General features: G+C 44.1%; 1 protein-coding gene across 2 annotated transcripts; it reads right to left on the reverse strand.

Moving 5' to 3' along the window:
* Positions 1 to 6,604: 6,604 nt before the first annotated feature.
* On the reverse strand, positions 6,605 to 26,037 carry MCM3 (minichromosome maintenance complex component 3). Of its 2 annotated transcripts, XM_008157499.3 has the most exons (17): positions 25,928 to 26,037; positions 24,761 to 24,873; positions 23,954 to 24,162; positions 23,343 to 23,473; positions 20,742 to 20,980; positions 20,154 to 20,262; positions 19,215 to 19,368; positions 18,803 to 18,934; positions 18,093 to 18,301; positions 15,530 to 15,704; positions 15,044 to 15,170; positions 14,047 to 14,197; positions 11,375 to 11,515; positions 10,336 to 10,439; positions 9,492 to 9,580; positions 8,985 to 9,054; positions 6,605 to 7,346 (listed from the first exon to the last, which is right to left on the reverse strand). In XM_008157499.3, exons 1-17 carry the CDS (start codon positions 26,003 to 26,005, stop codon positions 7,148 to 7,150), a joined length of 2,430 nt encoding a protein of 809 aa, XP_008155721.1. In that variant the 5' UTR covers positions 26,006 to 26,037; the 3' UTR covers positions 6,605 to 7,147. The 2 variants fall into 2 exon arrangements, with proteins under 2 accessions (XP_008155721.1, XP_027989737.1); XM_028133936.2 differs by lacking the exon at positions 24,761 to 24,873 and having other exon boundaries at positions 25,928 to 25,980.
* Positions 26,038 to 26,552: the final 515 nt, after the last annotated feature.

Here is a 26,552-nt window from a genome sequence, read left to right on the forward strand (position 1 = left end):
ACACAGCTCACAAAACATTTTCATAGACATTATTGTATTTGATTCTCACAACAATCCCATGAGAAAAAGACAAGAGTGCCTGGAAACTAAAGAGTCCAAAGCCACACAACTATTAAACAGCGGAGCTGACAAGCCCAGAGGAGAAGAAACAACGTCCCCCAGATGCAGGCTGGAGAATATTTGAAACAAAGATGCACAGGGGTTGGTGGAAAGGTGATGGTTGTCAGAGATCAGACTTACAGAGCGAGCAATGGGCTTCACGTTGTCTGGACTGGAGTCAGGACACCTGGGTGATTCTGACTGTTTTCTGCAGGTCATGAGTTTTGGTGAATAGGGGCCACATGCTAACCTGACTAGCTCAGGGAAGGCCTGTGTGGCAGCCTTGCAAACTCAGAGACTTAAAAGTAACCAGAAAGGATGGTCTGAAATTAAAAATATTTTAATTAAAAAGTAGCTTATGGTGGGTAGTCATACCTAGGCCAGTATCTTCCTTGACAAAGGTCAATCTTTACCTTAACTGAGCCTATTGTCTTTTTGCTTCTACAATAACATATCTTTGGAATATCATAGTAATTTTCCTTTCCCTAGACCCCTCAAAGCATAGGCACCGCTCTGCGGAGACCACAAATCTCCTCTTTGTTATTAATTGTAAAGTGTTTGATTGTAATGTATAAAACAAGGTGTAAAACTGCCATTCTTTGGCCCTTTAGCTGGTTTGGCTCAGTGATAGAGCGTCAGCCTATGGACTGAAGGGTCCTGGGTTCAATTCTGGTCAAGGGTATATGCTCCAGTTGCGGGCTTGATCCCCAGAAGGGGGTGTGCAGAAGGCAGACAATCAGTGATTCTCTCTCATCATTGAGGTTTCTCTCTCTCTCTCTCTCTCTCTCTCTCTCTCTCTCTCTCTCTCCTTCCTTCTTCTCTGAAATCAATAAAAATATATTTAAAAAAATAAAACTGCCATTCTCTGGAGCATTATTATCTCAATACATTGAGATTCTCCTTCCTGGAAATTGTCCACAGTTTGGCTCAAATAAAGTCACAAACATTCTTTACAGGTTTGAATGTTTCTAATGTTAACATGAGAAATGAAACCATGTTATTCTGAACCCTGTGTATTAACAAGACAAATAGAGACAAGATCTGGCCAGATGGTTTCGAAGACAACTCCACCAACGTGTCACCTCCAGCTCTCAAAGATTACATGTGGTGGGAAGTTGCCCTTTCTGCACCTGCTGTGTTCACCATAGGAAGAATGTGTAAACCGCTTCCACAACTCTGCACATACTAATGAAGGTACCATGTGAGAAGTATGTGGTATGAGATCTTAAAAATAAACTTAAAATCTTAACCAGACTAACTCTGGCAATTTTAAAAAGGAAGAGATGGGGATAGAGATGATATCAAGTGTTAGCAAGGTTGTAGGACAGAGAGCATCCTCACATGTACATGTGGGGATATAATTTTGGAATTTAGAAAAATATACCTAAAACTTGAATAATGTTCATATTTTTGGTCTAGCAAGTACACTTCTAGGAAATTATCCCAAGGAAGTAAATAAGCAGGTGCTAATCATATATACATAAATGTACCGGGAGAAAAACCAAGACATATTTTCTCTGGTAGCCAGATTATAGGTGTTTCTATTTACTTCTTATGATTATTTTCTAGTGTTTCTCTAATGAAGAGATAGTTTTTATAATAAGAAAAAATTATATTTGAGTTTTTTTTTATTTTAAACATTGAAACAGGTTCCAAGAGGGTAGTTTCCTGGTTACTATGGTGCCCACCAAGCACACCCTTTGTGGGATGATAAGCCGTCATTGCCAAGTAAGTTTCTTGGCCTTTAGGGCAAATCGCTGAGATTACGCAGGGAGCATTACCCGCTATGGGAGGTCTTTGATTTCACCTCTGCACACTCACTGGCAACCACAGACCTTATCACCCCAGGTTTACTCATCGATGTAGCTCTGACTACCTCCAGCTCCTAAAACAATCTCACCACATTGAAGTCCTGTAAAGGAAACAGCACAGTGCAGTGGTTAGAACACGACAGTTAAGAATAAAGATAACCCTGAGTTTGAATCCAGATAACCCCGACTAGCTATGAAACCCGAGGCAAATTATCTTACCTACGCCTGTTTCCTCTTCTATAAAGTTGGGAAAATAAAATCCATCTCATAAAATTATAGGGAAGATTTAATGAGATAATTTATAGGATGCTTAGGACTTAAAATGATGGTTACTAGCACCTGCTCACCCACCCAATCACCAGGTGCATGGAATTGTTTCTGGGGGGCGGGGGTGTGTGTGTGTGTCAAAGTGTGTGTGGGAACTTGCACCTTTATTTATTTATTTATTTATTTATTTTTTAATATATTTTATTGATTTTTTACAGAGAGGAAGGGAGAGGGATAGAGAGTTAGAACATCGATGAGAGAGACACATCGATCAGCTGCCTCTTGCACACCCCCTACTGGGGATGTACCCGCAACGAAGGTACATGCCCTTGACCGGAATCGAACCTGGGACCCTTGAGTCCGAAGGCTGACGCTCTATCCACTGAGCCAAACCGGCTAGGGCTTTGTTTGTTTGTTTTTTTAAACTTGCACCTTTATATAGCATCCCTATGCTAGCTCTGACCTGTTTGCTTTTTTATTGTCCATTAGAGGGAAGTGTGACAACATGTGAATGCTTGCATTTCTTCTGCGGTATGGATTTTCAGAATTCTGACTTCAAGTTCAACATTTGGGAAACAATCTCAGCCCTAGACTCCAACAGGCTATTGTTTATTAATCTCAGTCTCAAATGCCTAACCTATTACTTGGTGATACATGGCTGTATTGTAAAGTGTCACTTTTAAAACTGGTTTTAAAGTTCACCAGAAAGAAACAATAGTAGTAAGTTATGTCAGGGTGGTAAGATTCTTTTGTTCTCCATTTTCCTAAACAGTCCATGTTATGTTTTATTAGACATAGCAATACTTTAAAAGATAGAACCTATGCACACAGTAAATGCAACTTTAGGCTGTTTGGGGATATACAGCGTGGGGCAAAAGTAGGTTTATAGTTGTGAGTACATGAAACACAGCTTCTTGTATTATCTATTATTTTATTATTTTCCATACAAACAACTGTAAACTTAGTTTTGCCCCACCCTGTATTATCCAGCTTTCTAATAGCTCTAATTCAGGGCTGCATCCACCTATATGACTAGAATAGAAACACATATAGTGCAAGATGGCATGAGCTGACCTTTCTATGTCAAGGTTAAACATTGGCACTTAAAGGTAGGAAGGCTTAGCTTGCTACAAGAAGTACCTGCCGGGAGAATTATTATCAGGATGGTCAATCTCAGCAGAGGCTAATGACCTCCTGCAGGCTGTAGGAAAATACTCAGGATTTACTAGTAAAAATATTTAGGAAAAGAATTGAGCATCTTAATTCTCTTTTTTGAGTAAAGGCTGAGAATGAGCTAGGATTACATGCTGGTTAATAATGAAACAGGCAGAAACCAGTCCTCTTCACCGAGGCATTGGACCTGAAGAGGAAAGTGAACCCTGTTTAAATTTTAGCAAATTCAAGTGGAGTTGAACAAAAATTAATTTTGTTCTGACATTTTTCTAGGAATTTTAATCTCGAGATAATTGGAAACATCCTGCAGTTCTACCCACAGAACAGAGAAGTGCACACATCAGTGCCCTGCAAAAGGTATTTAACGGGATGACAGAAAACTCACTCTGACCTGGCTCCAATCGGTGCCAGGGCTAACGTGTCTGTGGGCAGGACAGAGTCTGGGTGTCCAGTCATAGCATTACCAGCAAGGACCTCAGAGAGCATCTCATCCAACCACCGCCTTTTCCAGAGAAAGAAACCAAGCACTTCCTTCTAAGGAAGTGGCTCACCTTTATCTCCTTCCTCCAAGTTGTCTTAATAACCCTATCTCACAGGGCTGCTAGGAGGATTAAGTGGCCCTGCCCACATTGGGCAGATTTCAGGCCTTGGGGAGAAGGCTGCAGAACCCACTGCTAGAAGCACATGAGTCAGAGCCACACAGGACATGAAGGGCAGGGAAGGGAACAGACTTCAGGAACTCAATAAGGGAGAAACCATTTTAAACAAAGGATCATTTTTTTTTTTTTTAAAACAGCTACCAAAATGAATCATTTTGTTTTAGTGAAAATATCAGGTGGAATCTCAGAGGGAGGGTGGGTGGGAAGAGATCAACTAAAGAACTTGTATGCATATATGCATAACCTATAGACACAGACAATAGTGTGGGGAAGGCCTGGGGCAGGGGACGGGCTGGAGGTCAATGGGGGGATATAGGGGCATATGTAATACTTTCAACAATAAAGATTAAAAAAAAAAAGAAAATATCTGGGAATAGTTCCACGCCGGCAGGCACTTAGCCACTTGCTCAGTTATGTCTCACAAGCACACACAGGCAGTAATTATCTCATTTTACAGATGAAATAACAAGCAGCACAAAACTTAATGGAAGTTATTTGGTAACAGAGAAGAGACTCAATCCCAGTGACAATAACCAAATTGTCTTTTTTGAAAACTATCCATTCATATTGACACTTCATTTATCCAGGCGAGTTAAGGAATGAGGCGGTATGATTTTTCAAGGTACAATTTATTTCTCTAATCCCCACAGATCATTTTTACTATTTCAGATACAAAGCTAAATTAAAGGCTTCTCTTTTGGAAGGCGGCATGTATTTTCCCTGATGAATCCATGGGCAAGCCTGGCCTGAGCTGCCCTTCAGGTTCCCCCAGCAGGAATCCAGCACTCTTGACAATGAATAAGAACCTATTCTTTAAGTGCTTACCAACTTCTTTTATTTTTCTAAGTTGATAAATACAAAATTTTGGAGTCACTGAGAGTCCCTACAAGCAAGTTATTTTAACACAACTAGTATCTACTGTGGCTGCCAAAAACAGTCTGCTACATTTTATTCTTTTGTTAGCTTGCCAAGAACTGAGCTCTGCAAGGTATTACAGCTATTACCAAAATGCTGGGTGCACCTAGTTCCTCTTCCACACTGTGCCTCATTTCCTCAGGAGTGAAGGAGAGCAAGAGTGCTATTGACAAAATGTTTGGCCCTTCTGGAACAGATCTGACAAGACTTATGGAAGCCTCTAGCTTTTGTGTATACCAGCACCCCATCAATAGCTTCCACTCTCCTCCTGATTCCCTCATGGCCCCTCAATCCCTGTAGCTATTTTGTGTGCCCTCATTTGATATATCAACTGCAAACCTACTTTTGCCCACCCCTGTATAATTATACTTCCTGTTTTTAGAATGCCGACACATTAGGCACACATCTTCTCAGCCTGTAGGGCTCAAGAGAATGAAAGCCTACTTTTGTTTTTTAAATCCTCACCTGAGGATATTTTTCCATTGATTTTTAGAGAGTAGGAGGGAAAGACAGAGAAATATGGATGTGAGAGAAACACACAGATTGGTTGCCTCCTGCACGAGCCCCAACCAGAGCCCAGGCTGGGGAGGAGCCTGCAACCAAGGTAAGTACCCTTGACCAGAATCAAACCCAGGACCCTTGGGTTTGCAGGCTCACTCTCTCCACGGAGCCAAACCGGCTAGGGCAAAAAACTTACTTTTGCACCCAGCACATCACTCATTTGCCAGAGCTCAAGGTCAAACCGTCCCCTGGTACCACTGCCCTTTCCCCTTTGGAACTCTAAACCACTCCCATCAGGACTGGGCATTCATGTCTTTGAAAATAAGTCACAAAGATGACACTGAACTCCCCAACAGTTTTGTCTTCCCTGCAGAGAATCTTCTGCTTCGTGGCTTCAGGGTGAGGGGCTCCTCCCAGCACAAAGGAAAAAAGAAGTCCCTCACCAATCGCACAGCTGAGAACTAGCAAAACCTCTATTCTTGCGAGCAGCTTCCAATCCATGAGACCTAGCCCCCATCGTCACACATTTTATTTATTGAAGTAACCTTAAATATTCTCCAGAAGCGATTCAGACCCTACACTAGAGCAGGAATCCAGAGCTCTTGACAATGAATAAGAACCTATTCTTTAAGTGCTTACCAACTTCTTTTATGTTTTTCTAAGTTGGGAAATACAAAATTTAGAAGAGAAAGTAGAAGAGAAGTACTGCCCCAGCCCATCTACAAACTTCTGTGCTAAGTGACTAAGAAATCCCAAGGGCTGGACACCCAGGTATAAGAGGTTTCACAAGAATCCTGTATGAAAATCTCTATGGAGAAAACTGACATGATTTAGAGGTATCTGATATAGCAGGTATCATCTCTTCATGAAGGGGATTTGATTCAGGCTTGGAAAAGCCTGGTAGAGGGTCAATTCTGCTCCTGGACTTTCACTCGCTGGCCTCCTGTGGCCATTTATCTTTTTCAAATCAGCAGGGTTTGGTTTGCACAATCTTAACTGATAAATGTTGGTGTCGCTGAAGAAGAAAACTACCTAAAGACTTAATCCCCAACGAGTGCACAGCAGCCTGCTGCCACCTTGTGGTAGCTTGGTGCAAATGTGGGAGCAGCAAATCTTGTAGGGCAGAGCGCTTAAGGAAAACAAAATTAAATGTGCAACAGCACACAGTGTTAAGGCCATGTACACAGTACAAAATGGGTAAGTTTATTCAAAGTCTTGGATATTTAGGTCAGAGGTTCATATTAGTTTAAACTGGTGCTTCTTCAAACAAAGCTTCCTTGGCCTTCATGCCTTACTTCAGAGCATCTCCCCACCAGTATAAAACAAAGCCCACTCTAGACCAAAGTGCTCAGAGGAAATAAAAGCCAACCAACAGAGAGGATAAACAAAAACCCGCTGTGCCCCAAAGTACTCAGAAGTCATATGCTATTATAGCAAACAATAAGTGGCTTTGCTTTGGGATGGAAGTGGGGAATGTGATCCTGTCTTTGACAACGAGAGCCAATCGTCTTGGTCCTTTCCCACTTGACTCTTGCTTTACCACACAGCAGCTTTCATTCCAAAGCTTCCACCAAGTCCTGATTCAGCTTCAGCACGTGACCCTCAACTTCGGTTTAATTAAACACTGTTATTCAGGGAATAAAGGCAAAGCCTAAGATAGGGGTGAGGGTGGGGTGGGATGAGTTTTCTTGGCAGAGCCCCAAAGTTCAGACACAGGCCTCCTCAGATGAGGAAAATGATGCCTTCAGACACCATGACCTGGTTGTCGTCCTGCATCTTGGTCAGCGCTGCCTGGATCTCCTCTGGAGAAAAGGGCTCTTCTTTGTCCTGGTTGATAGATTCTGTGAGGCGATTCATGCCCACTGACTGGGCGTGAGCTTCCCGGAACACCTCCAAGAGGGCCATCTTGAATGCTTTCAACCTGCCCCAAACAGAAAAAAATGGGTGAAGGAGGAGTAAACAAACCCAAATGCTTTCATGCAAGATCTGTGTTGGGAAAGCCTAAGGGTTAGTACAGTATAGCTGTGCCCCCGCCACACACACACAAACATGCACGCACAAACATGCACCTTTGATGACCGCTCCACACACAAGTTTCTCCCTTTAAAACTAAACTGTTATATTATAGAGCTTCCTGAAACCTTCAATTTGAGCACACTGAGAAACAATAGCATCTACACTAATAAAAGAGAAACATGCAAATTGACCATCACTCTGCTACGCCCACCAGCCAATCAGGAGGGAATATGCAAATTAGAAGGACAAAGATGGCAGGCGCCCAGCTGCGCCAGGTGCAGAGTGGCCAGGTGGGGCAGGGCGCCTGCTATGAGAGGGAGGGGGCAGGGTGAAGGGATCTACAGGAGCAGCACTCCAGCCGCAGCAAAGACGAAGACTGCAGACTCCATAGCCTGCAGCAAAGATAAAGAAGGCAGACTCTGGCCGGAATCTGCAGCAAAGGCAAGCAGACTCCGGCCAGAGCAAAAGCCTGGGTCCCAGGTGCCGGAGGAAAACCGGTGCTGGAAGCCAAGGGAAGGAAGGCCTATTGCACGAATCTCTTCGTGCAACGGGCCTCTAGTCCTATATAATAAAAGCATAATATGCAAATCAACCGAACAGCAGAAAGACCAGTCGCTATGATGCGCACTGACCATCAAGGGGCAGAAGCTCAACGCAGAAGATGCCCCCTGGTGGTCAGTGCGCTCCCACAGGGGGAGTGCCACTCAGCCAGAATCCGGGCTCATGGCTGGTGAGCGCAGTGGTGGTGGCAGGAGCTTCTCCCACCTCCAGGGCAGCGCTAAGGAGCAGTGAACCGAACAGTAAGGAGCAGCGTGCAGGCAGGCAGTAAGGAGCAAGGGGTCCCAGACTGCGAGAGGGCACAGGCAGGGCTGAGGGGACCCCCCACCCCCAGTGCACAAATTTCGTGCACCGGGCCTCTAGTTTTAAAATAAGAGGCCTTTGAGGGTGTGGGAAATTGGCGTTCCCATACACTGTTGGTAGAAATGTAAACTGGGATGGCATCTTTGGGAGGCAATTTAGCAACATGCACTAAAATTTTAAAGTACATACATATCCTTTGACCCAGGAAGTCCATTTCTAGAAATTAACATTACAGCTAGCTACACTTGCACAAGTGCACAGATAAATGAGGATGTTTTACTGTAAACAGCAGATTTATGGAACCTAAATGTCAACATTTTACACATCCATACTATGGAAACCCTGCAGTCATTAAAAAGAGATCTGTATGAGCTGATTCAAAAGTGCTTTCAGATATAGTACAATTGTTTTCTCTCATGAGCAGAATTACAATTGATTTTGAATGTTTTTTCCTAAATACTTTTTAAAGTTTTCAAACTTCTTCAGTAAACATATTGTGTTGTGTGTGTGTGTGTTTAAGGTACTAAAAGAAAAAAGCAAAACTTAACCATGGAGTTTTTTAGGTGCCCAGTAACCTGGGCCTCTGGTTTTAAGCTCCATTGACAAGCAGCTTATTTCATACCCTCTTCCCCAGAAGAAGTCCTTGCCTCAGCGGGACACACGGAATCACTTCCCTACTCACCTGGATTCACTCAACTCCACCTCCTGGGATTCCTTGGTCTCCTGTGAGTCCACTGACTTTGGAGTTTGCACTATAGAAGATAAATGGTGGCAGAGGGTGAGAGGACAACAAGGGAAGCCATTTGCACACACACCAGAGAACTGATCTCTGCTCTTTACCCTCACTGAGCCTGCTAAACACCATTTCCTAGGGCTATTCTGGGGCCAGGCAGGACAATTAGGATAAAGGGAACTCTCCAATGAATGAACAATATAAGCATGTGTCAGGCAGGAGACCCTCAATACACATGATCTGGGATGTTTACACCAGGTTGGCAAAGAGCACAGTTCATCAAAGAGGAAAGCAAACAACTGACCAGAGCTTATTTTCCAGTTTCACTGAGTTTCTGAGGCTCTCTTGGGACAAACCTGTTGGACACAGGGTCCCAAGCAGAACCAAATGGGAGTCCCCACAAAATGCAGTGCACAGAGCAACTAAAAATACTATCAATAGGGGACACTCTCTTACCTTGAGGCATTTCCTTCTCTGTGTCACTGAAGTCATAGGGGTCATATGAGTCCCCTTCCCCAGCATCTGAGTGATGACGAGTCTTCCTCCTAAAAGACCCATAGCAGTTAAGAAAAGCTTTAGGGAGCCCTGCCTGTATCTCTGACCATGAAGAAAAGGAACCAGAACCTTCTACAATCAAAGTCAAACACCAGGGATCTGGCCGGTGTGCTTAGTGGTTAGTGTCACCCACACGCACCCAATGATCACAGGATCGATTCCCAATCAGGGCACATGCCCAGGTTGCAGGTTCAATCCTAGTCAGGACGAGTACAGGAGGCAACTGGTTGGTTTCTCTCTCACATCAATGTTTCTCTTTCTCTCTCTCTCTTCCTCTCCCTCTCTCCCTCAACTTCTCTCTTTCTCTCTCTCTAGAATCAATGGGTGGAAAAAATACACATATGATCAAGTGAGACTTAAAAAGCACAGGCCTGTACAACCTGTTACTTTTTCTCCTTCCTAATGCTTTTTCCCTATCACCCACCCTCAAAAATTCAACCATAGGCCCGAGAGGAATACATAACCTTGAGGGAAAAATTCTGAAACATACATTCAAGAAGCTTCGAGTGAGTTACTGCTCCTGCTATTCAGCATTTCTTTAGCAGGCAAGAAGACAAAGCATCACACTAAAGACAGCGAGGGCACGCTCATTCTCTCCTTTGCCCCAGTTACCTTCACCCCCAAGGCGTGCAGGTCCAGGCACCCTTCCCCTGAAGAACCTGATGTCTACTGACTTGATTCACCCTTCCCCCTCCCCCAGCCCTAAGTGAAGTCCTTTTCTCCATTTCTCTTTGCCCAACCTCACCTCTTCCTCTTCTGTTCTTGGTCCTCCTGGCTTTTCTCCTCTTCATCTTCTGCCTCTGATTCATCCTCATGTTGCCTCTTACGTTTCTTCTCCTTCTCCAGAACCTAGGACCAAGCCAAGTATGGATGGGTGGTGGGAGGGGTCACTGATGCCAGGGAACTGAATAAAGAACTCTGAATAAGAGTCCTTTCTGCACCATCAGCAGAAATGATGCCCATGGGTCTAAGGACGCACCTAACCTCTCTTGTCCCCAAGTCCCAGGACCAGGGGACAGGCTGCTACTCATCCTTAGAAATGATGAGTGGTGTGTTCAATTCCTTTCACATAATAGGTACTTAATGAGTGTTTACTGAATAAAGAAATGAATGAGAAAAAAGTCCAGCCCATAATGGTTAAGTGGAAAACAATTCACTTCTTTATAAATCAGGTGTTCAATTTAAATTTAAGACTATGCCCACCCTCGAAAGAGAAATAGCCAAGAAAAATTTATCAGACCCACAACTAAACCCCAAAGAGCTACAGTTCGATTGAGGGGCGGAGGAAATGAGAAAAAGGGAGTCGAGGTTTCAAGTCTTGGTGTCTAAAATGACAGAGATGAAATGTCACAAGCAGAAATTACGAGAAGCAAGTCTGAGAGTTCAACTTCTGACATTAGTTTTTGAGGTGCCAATGGGACACCTGCAGAGGTGCCAAGGGGAAAAGTATAGAAGAGGAAGATTATCAAGGTCAATCCTCTGGAAACATCTACCTTTTTAAGGGGCAAAGGAAGTAGAGAAGGTATAACACATCAATGAAACCAGAATCCCTCTGGCTCTAGCATCGGTATTTTAAAACTCTCTAGCTGCTTCTCACATGCAGCTAGATTGGGAACCACTGGTGCTGCAGATCCCAGAGAAAGGACAGAGGCCAACTGAGCACTGGCAGATAGATGCTACTTTCTGCTGATGACGCAAACACAGCTCACGGCCAGGGAGGCTGTGAAGCCCAAGCATCAATGGTTTCTTCAGAAGGATCTCTCAGCAAGCACCCGAATCCTCACCTTTTTGAAGTAAGCGTACTGGACCAACTCCACAGCTTCCTCTGCATCCTGCAGGTCCACAGTCTTGCTCATGCGGGCCTTGGCATGGGCCGTGGCCAACCGAATCAGGGTTTCCAGGGTCCGGGCTGTAACTGGGGAGGTCTGGGGGAGAAAACGAGAATTCCTTATCCAGAATGAACACTTATTCTTTAAGCATACCCATCATTCCCACCACACCAATAAGGAAATAATGACACCACCAAAAAAGCTCTAGGAGGTCCAAGCAAAGGATTCAGAGCTCTGTATTTTCTACAACTACCATGTGAAATTCAGAAACATGAAAATTATCAAGGAAATATGTGTGAGAGAGTGCTGAGGGAGGGAGGAGTGGGTGAATAGGAAAGAAGAAAATTAGGCATCTTGCAGCTGGAAAGGTTAAAAAAAGGCCTAGAAGGAGTACCAAAGTGAAGGGAGAAAGAGTCCCTTACTGCAGGCCTACAATGCACCGAGAACTGTGCTTTTACATTCCTTGTGTCATTAATGCTCTTCATTACTAGGAAAAATTTTATAGATAAGAAAAATGGGACTCAAGTAACTTGTCCAAGGCCACGCTAATGAGGGGCGTGAAAGAGAACACATTTTTAAAAGTTGGGTGAAGTCACTAAGTCCAGAGGAGCAGAACTCTGACAAGTTCTTATCAAACGGTTCTCACAGGAGAGGGTGCATGTGTAACTGGGGTGCCTTCACCTTTTTTAACTGTTATTGTCTGAACAGGGCCCCTAGCTTAAGGAATCAGAATGTCTGTGTTCCTTAGAACACAGGACTAGACACCTGTACTTTTTTTTAAGTTCCAGGTGATTCTGATGTGCCCTCCTCATTAACCATCCCTGACTTTATCCAACCTTCTCATTATTTTATGAATAATGAAACTGTGAGCAGAGAGGTGAAAGATCCAAAAATTAGCTGGAAACCTCAGGCCAGAACGAAGGGCTGTACTACCACACCTCCCGCTGTATGATGCACCAGTGAAGTATGTGGTCACTTCTACTTTCAAGTCTTCAAAATTATCATTTAAATCCAATCTGACATTCAAAAACAAATATATTCATATTTATGTAAGTTAACCAAAACTTTTAATGATTTAGAAAGCTACCCGAGTTTGGAGTTTATGTGCACCATTATAGCTCTGGTTGGTATATTATGTGCAGTGAGAGGCCTTTGACACACTGGAGTGTATTCATATGTGAGAAACTTAAAAAGAAAGCGGGTTGTTTAATTGAAGAAGACGAGTCATACAAAATCTCCAGAAAACAACACTGAGACCCATGGGTAGGCATAACAGGGAAGTAGGTTTAAGCTTGATAAGTAGAAGACTATCCTAACATTTCAATGCAGTGATATACTAGGCATATTCTTCCTGGGGGGTGTCAATGAAGTTCCAGAAGGAATTCTAGAAAATGGAATTCCTGTCCTGGGTGAGGCTGAAGTAGATGATCTGGGATCACATCGAATCCAAGATTGCAGAATGAGGGTTTTGGACTAGAGTTTCTTTGTGAAATCCTGTATGAACTAAAGTGCCCCAAAAGATTCAGATAAACTCATGGGCTGGTATGTAAGGTTTCTAGAAATAGCTTTGGAAAACCATCACAGTTGTCCAACTGCAAGTCATCTGTCAAAGTATAGCTCAAATATCACACTCTGGGAATCCTTTCCTGATGTTCATAACCTTCTGGAATGTCTAAGGGAAAAGTTAATGCTTCTTCATCTGTCGCCAACAGCCTCACATGCAGTCATCTTCAAGTACCACACTATGGTATCTATATATATAAAAAGCCAGCAACCAGAACACCATAACGACCAGAACGGCTGGTCGCTCTGACACCCACTGCGGCCAGTGAACTGGGTGGGACTGGCCAGCCAACCTCCCACAGCCCCTCCCCGCAGCCGGCCCCGCCCCTGATCAGACTCTCCCACCCCGATTGGCCCACAGCCCCTACCCCCGGCCGGCCTCACCCCTGATGGGCCCCTACAGCCCTCCCCCCGGGTGGCCCTACCCCTGATCGCCTCCCCTACCCCAATAGGGGGCGGGGCCAGCCCACACCCACAGCCCCTCCCCATGGCCAGCCCAGCCTCCAATCGATCCCCCCCCCACCCCAATCAGGGGCAGGGCCTGCCAGCCAATTGCCCACGGTCCCTCCCCGCAGCCGGCCCAGCCCTAATTGGGCCCCCCAGCCAACCTCCACTGTCTCCTCCTCCCGACAGGCCCTGACTGGGGCCGGGCTGGCTGAACTCCACCCGTGCACAAATTCATGCACTGGGCCTCTAGTATATTTATAAATATGTATGCATGATCTTTCTACCTGCCTTTCTGCCTCCCCAGCCCAGATCTGAGCTCTTATTTTAACACTGCCTGTAAGAATAGACTCTTTCCGTTCCCAGAAGTAGCTCATGTTTGCTAAATAGACCACAGCTTCTGGAGGCCAACATCATCTGAAGTGATCGGGTACATATTATCTCAGGGGCTCTCATTTCATTTTCCTTTGTAAAAGGATATGATTAACACTGTGTCAAGACCAGAAGTAAAAGGTAAAGAATCACTATGTTAAAATGGCTTCAGAGCCCTGGATAGTAAGGACTCTTCCCAGCCACATGCTTAAGGGACTCCCAGGGCTCTCTTGCCCTTGAGGACTCACCCTGGCGGTGTCGGAGCTCATGCTGTCCTGGCTGCGCAGGCGTGAGTACTCTTCTGCGATGTAGGTGGCCGACTCCTGCGTTAGGATGGGCTTGATGATTTTGGCCACATGGATGTACTTCTTCATGAAAGCCGCATTCACCATCTTCTCCCTAGACCCACACACAGTGAACTCCCCGCCCTGCCACACCTCAGCACCTGCCTGAGATGGTGGCTCTGCCTCTCCTCAGAGAAGTCAAGATCAAGTGGCAAAGTAGAGACAGCCTAGAACCCATTTATCATAAATCTCATATGGAGCATGTCAAGGCCCTTTCACATATTAAATAAAATATTATTAATATTATTAATGATAATTAATATTAATAAATATTATTAATAATTAGGTATTATAAGTTAGGAAGTTTAGGTATTATTTGCCCTATTTCATACATGGGAAAAGTATGGCACAGAGAAGCTTAAGTAGATTCAAATTCAGTTTTCTGGCTCGAAATTATGTTCTTAAACCAATATGTTTGAAGATGATATGTTTCCTACTGCACCGTGGCCAAAAATAGAGGTATAAGAGCTCACATTTCATGCTTTGACCATCTGGTCGCAAGTTTCCTTTATCCAAAATCGACTTGCAAAGCCTCCAGTGCGTGCCATCTCCTGACCCTTCACCATGAACTCAACATAAATAGCTACATGACGCGCAATCCTTCACATGAGGATGACATCACACCATCAGTTAGGCATGTCATCAATCTTCTATTTTAGGAAAAGATCAGAACATAAGCTTAACCACCCACAAACATTTACAAGGCAACTGGCCTGGAAAAGGGGAGTCTCTGTGGATCCAGAAGAAAACAGGTCCACATGGTTATGATTCCAGCATGATCTTAGCCTGGACAGCATAAATATATACCCACGCCCTAATATGATACAATATTAGATATACACATGTTCTAATATGACACAAATCTCAGGTTCCCTCAGGGACAGGTATGAGAAATACTCACTTTTTCTTCCTATGCCCGTGCAGAAGGTTATCATGCTTCTCATAAATCTGAGTGTCCTGCTGGTCGTCTTGGCTAAAGTTGGGATCATCTGTGGCCAACATTTCCACAGCACTACCCAAAGGCATAGCTAGAAAACCCAAGTTTAGAGAAAGGAGAGTAAGAAAGAGCTTAACCAAGGGAACTGCACAGGGAGGAAGAGAAAGACTCACAAAGCAAGGACCCCCAAGGAAACAGACATGCGGAGGCCAAAAGTAAGGAAGGTGGAACCACCTGGCCCTCAGAAGATGCTCAAAGGTGTTCCCAAGCCCAGAAATGGACAAAGGACACACCTCAGGATAACCTCCAGTGAGCAAGAAGGGGAGGTGGCCAGGCCAGGAATGGCATCTTCGACATCAACCCAGACACACCCCACCACATGGATTATGCCTCAGATAATGAGATCAGTTTAGGTTCCCTTCCCTCCCTTTACTCTTCTCGTGGTCTCACCATCTCCATCCTGCTCCCCTGGTGTCCTGTAACGGTGCATCCTAAGGACATGGTCAGAGATCTCCCGATCCTGCTCAGGGTCCATCTGGTCCAGCATGATGAAGAGTAAGTCAAATCGGGATAGCAGTGAGTCCTGCAACCCAATGTTCTCCATAGGCGTCTTGTACTGATCATACTGGGAACACAAGAGAAAAGGAAAGTGAAGGCAACAATCAATAGAAAGGACAAGGAGGCTGGATTGATTCTGGGAGTGAGAATGAAAGCCTAGGCCTTAGAGAAAAAAGCCAGAAGAAGTGAAGTAGAAAATTTTAACACTATTAAAATACTAATTCATCTCTACCCACAACCCTTCTCTAACTGAAGCTAATGACCTGAGTGACTCCAGGCCCCACCTCCTAGCTTAGGTACCTCCATCAGGCTGCGTGTGGGTCTCAAAACCAGCCTCCTCCTCCCCAAGCTTTATTCTGTTCCTCTCATTCCCAAGGCAGGACCAACTCTGAAGACAAGCTGGCTAAACCAGAGGCACTTAGAAACTTTGGAGTCCCTTACTCAGAAAGTAATGAGTAAAATGAAAATTATCAATAATCATGTTTTAAGAATCATAGGAGCCCGGCCAGCATGGCTCAGTGGTTGAGTGTCAACCTATGAACCAGGTCACGGTTTGATTCCCGGTCAGGGCACATGCCTGGGTTGTGGGCTCCATCCCCAGTGTGGGGCATGCAGGAGGCAGCCAATCAGTGATTCTCTCTCATCATTGATGTTTCTAGCTCTCTCTCCCTTCTCCCTTCTTCTCTGAAATCAATTAAAAAAGATTCATAGGAGTTTTCCCCTGGGAGTCAAGAATCCCTGTATTCTTTCTTATCTTTCATTTCAGGACCCACTAGGCTGATGCCAACCCTCCCACATACACTTCAGAGGGCCTAACAATCTTGGGGGTAAGATTAATAATCATTCTGATGACCATGTTCACATTTCAGGACTTGCCATTTTCCCCTATAATTCAATTCTTCAGAATAATGTAAATACACATTAGCATTCATCTAAAAACCTATCGTTTCAATGCACACTCTGAATTAGAACCAACGTGTAGAACCTTTCTAAACCATAGTTACCAAAAGCCCTAACTCAGAGATTTGGATTCAGAAACTCTAGGCTAGGAATCAGGCACCTGTATGTTTAAAAAACACCACCAAAACTGGTATTCCCACACACTGTGAGAAAAACTGCCAGAGCACAGCATAGGCTCTGGTTCAAATCCCGGCTTTGCCATTTTCTAGTTTGTGACTCTTGAGCAAGTTACTTAAACTTTTATGCCTCCATTCTCTCATCTGTAAAATGAGGACACTACCTACACCTCACAGGGGTTATTAAGAGGATGAAAGGAGTAGATAAATATAAAGCATTTATGACTATTAGTTAATAGTATTATTATGACACAATCTATAAGGAGGGCAATTTGGCAATCTCTACCAAAATAAAAATGCATTTAACTCAATCTAGTAATTCTATTGCTAGGTATTTATCGTACAAGCCTACTGCCAAATGTATAACAAAATGCACATGAAGGGATTTTGTTGCAGCTTCATTCACAAAGAAATAGCAACAAATGCCCATCAAATGGAGACCAGTTAAAAAAATTTACTGTAAATCCATACAATGAAATGCTAGACTATTAAAAAAAAAAAAGGCAAACTCAGCAAACCCCAAACATAATAAATATAAGATTACATCTAAAACCCAACGATAGATTAATCTTTAACATGGAGATAGTGCATTGTTGGTAATGCTTAATTTTTGTTTCCTGAAAACACTCGGGAGCTGTTAGTGGCTATCTCTTGGGAAATAGAATTTCCATATTGTACCTCTCTGTTCTGTATATAAATCCTCCTACCACATGTACATAGTACTTTCATTTAAAAAACACCACCAAAACTGGTATTCCCACACACCGTGAGATAAACTGCCAGAGCACAGCATAGGCTCTGGTTCAAATCCCGGCTTTGCCATTTTCTAGTTTGTGACTCTTGAGCTTTATAAACTATTTTTTTAAATATACTTCTTTATTGATTTCAGAGGAAGGGAGAAGGAGAGATAGAAACAACAACGATGAGAGAGAATCATTGATCGGCTGCCTTCTGCACACCCCCCACTGGGGATCAAGCCCGCAACCCAGGCATGTACCCCTGGCCAGAATCGAACCTGGGACCCTTCAGTCCACAGGCTGACGCTCTATCCACTGAGCCAAGCCGGCTAGGGCCATAGTACTTTCATTTTAATGTCAATACAGGTTACCTGGGAGGTGAGACTGCTGGTCATTTTTGTTTTCGTCTTTGTATTTCTGAAGTTACTTTAAGTAAGTAACTTTCCAGGGGATTCTGGTGTGTATGAGTGGGTGAGGAACCATGGCCCTAAACCAAGGACAGCAACAAGAGGGCCTAAAGATGATAAGCTTACTTTGGTCTTTGGCTTGTTGTTTCCCTGGGTTACCTAAACTTCTCAGTCCAGTTATTCAGCAAAACTGAATGACGGTGAGGACAATGGTTAAGTGCCTGATTTCACTGACCCTGCCATAGACGGGGTTGGCTGCTGCCAAAACACTGCAGCGGGCATTCAGTCGAGCGTGGATGCCAGCCTTAGCGATAGTGACTCGACCCTGCTCCATCACTTCGTGGATGGCCGTGCGGTCCATATCAGACATCTTGTCAAATTCATCAATGCAAACCACACCACGGTCAGCCAGCACCATAGCCCCCGCTTCCAGACGGCGTTCCCCTGGGAAGTAGGGAGACAAATATACGTGCTATAATCCAGGTTGTAGGGGACAGAGGGAGAGATTTCAACCCCCTCCTGGGACCCTCTCACTGTCACACATGAGAATATAGTGATGTCAGCGCCTAGAGACTTAAGGAATCCCTGGTGGGTAATTCCTTGTCCCACTTTGACCCCTAAGCAGCAAGACTCCAACCAACTTCCTTTATAGATTCTTCTCTCTTCATCCTCATCCTCAAGTAATTTCTCAACTAGATCTGTTCTATTTTCACTAGTCTTCAAACCCCTTCCTCCAACTTAGGAAACAGTACAATCTTCGTTTTCGTTTCCCTTCCAATTTGCTTTCTCCTCAAAAACTCTTAAAAGAGCCTTCTGGGAGACATTCTTGTCAACAGAGGGTCACCCAAACTTAAATAATTCACCCACTATTGTCAGACACTTAGTTCTCTACATGCTTGGTCTCAGTGCTAGACATTTGCCAAGGACCCTTACACCCTCTCTTACCCGTTTCCTGGTCTGTGGTGACAGCAGCCGTCAGACCCACTCCAGAGGAGCCCCGGCCAGTGGTAGGGATAGCCCGGGGTGCAGTGCAGAGCACATACCGCAGCAGCTGAGACTTGGCAACCGATGGGTCTCCTGTAATTGGAAAGGGGCAGTGGTGACTCTCTAAGAAAGTCTCCACTTCCCCAAGTTCTGAGTTTTTAGAACAGCTCTTGACATAACAAATATACAGTAATAGGTTATTAACATTATTTCCTTCACTTTCCCTTTATCATTTGCAGAAACATATATTTTAGATATATAAACCAGGAGGCCTTTTATGGGACTGAAATATAGCCAGGTATAGGTTATAGAGTCCTCAACCACACTCCACTAGGGAAGATCAGGAGTCTAGAGCAAATCCCCAGCACCATACCTATAAGAAGAATATTGATGTCCCCACGGATGTGGCTGCCGTTTTCCAGGTCACGCTCCACCCCTCCCAAGAGCAGGCAGAGGATTGCCTTCTTGACATAGTCATGCCCATGGATACTGGGGGCCAACGACTTGGCCAGCTGGTCAAAGATATCCTACAGGGTGTGAAAGTCTAATGAGATTCCATGGGATTGTGCTGAGCTCCACTTTACAGTGTAGCCTATTCAAAATGCTTGAAGATATACACAAATATAAATACTGTTTCTAATAGTAAAATCTTCCTCGCTAAGACAAATCTCACTGATCAAATTATTTTCAAAGCAGTTACAGAGGAAGCCTAGATTCCAAATCTTGCTTAGAGGTTTAATCTTTAAGAAAAAAAGTGATCCCTCATCAAAACTAAATCTGCTTATCTTTATACTCTCCATTCATACTAATCGTAAATGATCATAATTTTTAAGCCAGAAAGTGTTTCCAGTTTCAAAACATTTTAGGTTCAATAAAAATATGTATTGTGCTTCAGCAGTAACCTATGTCACACATGCATTATATTTTGTTCAATTCTAAATGTTAACATTTTCTTTAAAAAGAAAAATGTTTTTGAGAACTAAAACAAATAAAACCACTATTTTAAATTTAAGTAGCAATGTATCACTATTGTCTTCAGTAAAGACTCATTGGTACACTGATATTCTAAATCCTATTCTTTATTTATATTAGGTTCACTTAGCAGCCCAGCAGGTAGCACAACAGAAAAATTAAAGAACAAACAGCAAAAACACCCTGTTGCTCACTGATTGGGTCAAAACTAGAAACTAGCACCAAATACTTCAGAGGAAAAACCTTAACCTTCCTCCTGGTCCAGTACAAAGATGGCCATGCCCAAACACAACCCGTACAATTCCATCCCCACCCTCCAAGCCCCGAAGGACACCCAGACCTTGGAGCGGGTTTTGCTGAACTTCTTGATCTTGGCTATATCCTCAGCAGAGAATGAAGGCTGAATGTCCTTGCTCATTTGCTTCACATTGCAGGCAATCAGAACCGTCCTAGGACAAAGAGGAGAATGAAGAGAAAGCCTGCTATTTTCAATTCCAAACATCAGAGCCTTTTTAGGTTAATAATCTAGAATAGCAAATTGAAAAAAAAAAAAAGAAAAGAAAGCAAGCTGTTCTGAATTAAATAATTGATTCTCTCTTCATCCATGACCTAAACATCTGGCAATGCCTCAACTCAGGAATGCATCTCCTGCTAACCCAAAGTTTCAAGTAGAAGTGTATATAGGGACGAGGTGAGGTGGGAATATGTGAGATACTCCCAGGTAAGCCATGAGGCTATAATCATATTACCAGTAACTTCCACTTTTAGCATGAGATAGAATTGCCAGTTTTATATTATAGAAAACAGGTATCCCATCTCCCAGGCAGGTGTGTGCTCCACCTGTCTGTTATCACTCTCTGGAGAAAGAATACTACCAAATATGGAAGCTGCCATCAGCATTCCAAACACTTCATGACTGACCCTTTACCTGAAGGTCCCAGAGGTGTAGCCTCCCTTCTTTCCGGGAAGGCAACGGTAGGTCCCCACCACCTGGATCCTGTCACCAGGCTTCACTTTATCCACCAAGTCGTTATCCAGAATGACATCCACAGAGCGAGGAAGCTGGCCAGCTGGGGCCTTCTCCGGCATTTCCTGGATGGTGATGGTTTGGTGGTCCTTGTAGACAGAAAGGCCATATTCTGTCTCAAGGGGATTGTTCTCCTCATCCTGGAAAAGGCACACAGAAAAGCACAGTTATCTCAGCCCTGTCTTAGAAACACCACACTTATTTGTGGTGGGAAACAAGTATAATTTGATGACTTCATGAGATTTTTAACATCCAGAAGCAAAAAGAGCCAAATATCTTCTCCAGCTTTTCCAACCTTACCTAATAACAAACCATCTAGATGGAAGAGGCAATCTCTAGTCTGAATGGACCACAGCTATATAACATCTAAATTAAGATCCTTCCCCTACTAAAGCTGAATACATACTTTCACCATGAAGCAATATGTCCACGCCTATGTAAAACCCAACAAAAGCCTTGTACTACAAAGTTCACAGCAGCACTATTCCTGATGACCAAGTTAGACAATATCCCAATGCCAGCAACAGAGAGATTAAATAAATGTGGTATATTCACACAAGTGAATTATACAATGAAATACACCTACACACATGGATAAATCTCACAAACACAAGCCAACACAAGAGTATTTTTTAAGATAAAATATAAAAATAGGCAAAAATAATTTATACTGCTGGACATGAGGATAGACTAATAGGGCAGTGTGGGCCCTCAAGAGGGACTTTTGATTGCTGGTAAGGTTTGATTTCCTGTTCTGGATGCTGATTTTATAGGTATTCATCAAGTTGTATGCTGCTGTATGTGTATTAAACTTTAGTAAAAACATTTTTAAAGTTTTACTTACTTGCCATTTGAGTTTTCAAAAACAAAAACAACACACTTACTGAATGCTTACTATGTGCAAAACACTGTGCTATTATTTCATGGAATTATCTCATGTAATCATCACAACTCAGTAAAGCAGGTATTTTTCACATTTTATAATAGATTATTAAAACTCAGGCTGGGAGCAGTTAAATAAGTTCTCTAAGATCACACCGTAAGTATCAGAGCCAGGACTCAAGGCAGACATAACTCCAAAACCCAAGTTCTAATTACTACAGTAGACACACCTCTAGAGGTCTGGTCTGATGTATTTCACAGCTCAAGCAAAGAAGCTTGGCCACAGTAATTGGTACAAGAGTACTCCTTGAGTACTTCCTGCAGAAGAAATTCTAGAAAGGATTCTAGAGAGCAGGATTACTTAGACAATGCAACTGGCCTAAAAGTAAAAAGATATAGGTCCCATCCTTAGAATTATCACTAACTAAGACATAAGCAAGTCACTTAACCTCTCCAAACTTCAACATATCATCTGGAGGTAGAGTAAATGACTCTAAAGTAAGTTGCAGTAATAATTCTAAGATACTCATTGTTGTTTTAGTTGTTTATATAGTAAGACGAATGGTAAGATTCCTCTACCAGTTAATAATATTGAAGACAAGAACTGGGTCTTATTTATACGTGTGTCCTCCACAGTGCCTAACAATTTTTTGGATACAGTAGCTCTCAATTAAAATTAATGGTGGGGACAGCTCTTCTTGGATAGAATGAGTTCAGACATCAAGTAATCAATAGTAATTATCTTCTTTTGTCTCATTAAGTAAGGCTTCACATCATTCTCAATTCAGATCAACCTGCACACTAAGAATAAAGCCATTGCTTAGGCCAAGCTTCTCTCAAACCTGTAGTAAGATGCCCGCAAAGAGCACATAGTAACATGGTAGCATAGGTATTTTCCATATCATCATCATACCTAATAAAATGGTAATATGCAAATTACCATCACTCTGCTACGCCCACGATTGGGCCGGCTGGAGGCGCGGGGGGGGGGGGGGGGGGGGCGGGGACTCGCGAGTACCCGACCCCCGCTCCTCCCACCCCTCCCAAAGACTTAAACAGTCGGTGCTGGGGAAGACAGACGCTGGTGGCCGAACTCCTGGTGGCGGAACTCCTGGTGGCGGAACTCGGGGTGGCCGATTGCGTGGCTGCTGGCACCAGTTTTCCGCCAGCAGCAGTTTTCCTCTGGCCACCGATCCGGAGTTCCTCTCAGGGTGGCCGATCATGCTGGCGGAAGGCGCTTCGATCGGTGGGTGGCCAGAGGAAAACTGCTGCTGGGGGATAACTGGTGCCAGCAGCCAGGTGAAGGAAAAGTCTATTGCCAACACAAGAGTATTTTTTAAGATAAAAAACTTCGTGCAACGGGCTCCTAGTTAGTCTATAAAATTACATCCTTCTTTCAACCCTTCCATAATTTTCTACAGTGAATATTTATTCTTATAAAAAAAATTGTGAACTTTCCATATTAAGCTCTGGTTAACAATCTTTCCTTTAGATTAATCCTCAGTCCTAACTTTCACCCTATTTTCTTTTAGAAGACTTCAGATGTTACCCAATTACTTGCATTAAAAGACATATTTGATTACAACCTCCAAAGAAGCTCAATCAATTCATTCCCCTCACCTTGGTGGGGTAGACAGAGCTGGAAGGAAAGGCCACCAGGGTGGTGAGATCAGAGTAATGTCGCTCTATGGTCTTCTTTGTAGCAGGACAGTAGTGGACACTGCGGACAACTTTGGGACGAACTAAAGAGCCTAGGAATGGAAAACATGCATATGAAGTCATCCAACTAGACAGTGATAAAGGTGGGACCTAACCCAGGCAAGCCTATGATGACTCCAAATACTATTGCCCCAACTAGTTTAAGCTATTTCAGTAATACGTGTCATGTATTCACCTTTATATTTCTATACAGAACATCACCATACCCATGTAAAACTTTAAGTACAACCGATCCCAAATGAGAAATAGTAGGAGTTCAGGGTTAGAAAGAGGAGACTGCCAAGAGCCAAGACTCCTCCACTCTCAGCAGAATTCAGCATTCTGTGAGCAAAGGTGGTCACTCAAGGTCCTCCAAATCACTCGGAGCTCCTCCAACTTTCACCTGGTAATTTAAATGCTCCACCTTTCTGATACCACAAGCTACCCAGCTCTACTCCACCTCTCCTGCTTTCCTAGGCCCTGTCAGTCTACCCCACCTCCATTCCCTCAGACCCTTACTTTAACACACTCACACTTAGTGACAATGCCCTCCACACAGACTACACAGCTGAGGAAGACGGAGGTAAGAGTCCGGGGAGAGACGTGCTTGGAGCCAAAGCTGCCCTCCAATCCTATGTAGAACTCCTCATACTGCTTGGCGTAGGTAGCATCAATGGAGGCTACAAAATCCTTTAAGGCCCGCTGGAAGGCAACCAGCTCCTCAAAGGCATTGTTCAGGAGGCTGCATGTGGAAAAGAGAAAGAATAATTAGGCAGAGAGCAGAACTCAAAAAAAGCTGATCCTCATGACCCTCAAAACAGAAGTGGACATTCTTAAATGATGAAGGCCAAGGAGGAAAATCTGGCTCCTACTTTCTCCTCCCATCCTACAAGACTCAGGATACTCAAACACGGAAGGGGGAGCTCTTGAGAGGAAAATGCCTACCACGTACTTTTGGAAGAGAAAGAGATAGGAGCAGGGCCCTGCCCTGTGTGGCTCAGTTGGCTGGAGTGTACACCAAGAGGTTGTGGGTTCGATTCCAAGGTCAGTGCCAGTGCACATACCTAAATTGCAGTTTTGATCCCTAGTCTGGGTGTGTATGGGAAGGCAACTGATCAATGTTTCTCTCTTCCTCCCCCTCTCTCTAAAATCAAAAAGCACGAACTCCAGTTTTGTTAAAAAACAACAACATAGGAGCAGGTGAGGCAAAGAGGGCTTCAAGGTAAAAAAATACTTCATCCAGGTCCTCTCCTGGGAAGCCAGTTCCAAGGTGGGGAAGAGAGAAGGGAGCCATTCTCACCCAGAGCCAGGATATCCCCTTGGAAACCCTTGCCACTCACCGATTAGCCCTCTTCTCATTTTTTCTGCGCAGATCATTCACGTTAACAATCAGCCGGTATTGGTTGTCACTGATCAGCTCCCGAACTTTGCTCTGATAAATTCCCTGGTCTTCCTGCAAAATAGCCACCACCATATAAAACAACAGCCACAATTCAAAACTGTTTTTAAATAGAGGCAGCTCTCACAGCAAGATAAATGTCCATCTCTGCAGCAGAGCCGAACCCCAATTTCTCCCATATCTTCACTCACTAGCCTCCGATTCCATCTTCACCCAAAGGGGACAGTGTGGGGTTATTACTTCCTCACAGTCCAATGCTATTATTCCTATTAACAACAGCTTTCTGTATGCAGTCATTTCTCAACCTTTAAAGTACAATAAATACAAACCTTGTCAAAATGTAAATTAAACGGGCTTTTAAAACTCATACTAAAGTGAATTTTCATTTTAAAGTTACATACAGGATTAAAATATTTTATTTCCAGATCATCTGTATAATACAGAAAGAGTTCTCATATCCGGACCTAAAGGAGTTGGGAGCCTTAGCTGTTTTGTTTACAGGTCCAGCATCAGCCACCCTTCAAGACGCTTTACCAACATTCTATGGCTTTCAATCTCGGGTTGCACACGAAACCCTTTCCCTGTATAACAACCACCTTTCCTTGGCATCTCACTTAGTATTAAAAAAAGAAAAATACTGTCAAATTAGGAAGTCTTCCTCCCAACAGGAAGTCACTCTCCAAGTCTGGGGACCTAAACGTGGCGGATCACTACCTTACGGTAGCAATGCTTCCCCTGACCCAACCTCCCCAAATCAAGAGACCCGGGAGTGACTACCAAAAGGTCCAAGTGGACTTTGCCATTTTGTTTGTCCCTGAAGGAAGCCTGTCAAATTTCGCGCGACCCAGCCATCACTTGGACTTAGGAGAAAGTTACAGGACCGCTCGCTAAGGTTCACCAGTAGAGAACCCACTGAGGACTGACTCCGCCGCGAGAGCATTTGAAAGGATGAGTGGAAGGCTCCTGCGCCCGCCGGCTCGGCCGCGGCATTTGCATGCCTGGCGGGCCTCTCCCTCCCGGCCCCGGCGCTGCTCGGCGTGGCCTCCCTCGGCCCGTCCGCCTCCCCGGGCTCCAAGCTCAGGAACCGCGCGACCCGAGCCTCTCTCACCTCGTCATCCAAGAAGTCCAGGTAATCTCTCTGCGCCTCCCGCAGCTCCACATCGTCCAGTACCACGGTCCCCGCCATGCTTGTCAACTCTACCGGTGCCCCGCGTAGCCTCTAGGTTGACCCCGCCCCGGCGCGAAACTTCCGAACTTTTCCCGCCACCAAAAGTTACCATGAGGAAGGGGCGGGGTCTCTGGGAGAATATGCACATTCTGATTGGCTAGTTCCTCTTATCGGAATAAATGCTACCCAATAGAGAGCTGCTGCTTCTTCGCGTTTACTAGCGGCGCCTCGCGGTGGCGGGAAATGGATCATCCGGGGTTTATCCCCTCCTTGTTCCGCCCTCACTGACGGGAAAACTGACCAATGGGGCCGAAAGGAGTCTTGTAGGTCCTGGTCATTGGGCAGCCGAAGACGGAAAACCTGGAAGCGATGCATTCTGGGAATAGTAGTCTTCCCCCAGTTCCCGGATGTTTCCAGGGCTTCTTTTTTTTTTTTTTTTTTTTTTCAATTGGCTGTACCCTCACTCGCCTAAGGGGGAGCAAACTGAGTCTGGCGGTTGGATTCAAACACTAAACATAAGCGAATAGAGTTTTATAACGCAAGAAGGTGAAACATAAAAGCAAAT

This window comes from Eptesicus fuscus, chromosome 10 (assembly GCF_027574615.1).
Source record: "Eptesicus fuscus isolate TK198812 chromosome 10, DD_ASM_mEF_20220401, whole genome shotgun sequence".
In the NCBI taxonomy this organism is placed as follows: domain Eukaryota; kingdom Metazoa; phylum Chordata; class Mammalia; order Chiroptera; family Vespertilionidae; genus Eptesicus; species Eptesicus fuscus.

Bases quoted from the DNA above. Each gene is read 5' to 3' on its own strand.
- MCM3 (XM_008157499.3), bottom strand. From the start codon at position 26,005: ATGGCGGGGACCGTGGTACTGGACGATGTGGAGCTGCGGGAGGCGCAG. The intron at 18,302-18,802 runs GTAAGAGAGGGT...CCTACTTCCCAG, and splicing joins CACCACAGACCAGGAAACGG to GGGAACGCCGTCTGGAAGCG. The intron at 14,198-15,043 runs GTGAGTATTTCT...GTGTGGGTCTAG, and splicing joins CACGGGCATAGGAAGAAAAA to GGAGAAGATGGTGAATGCGG.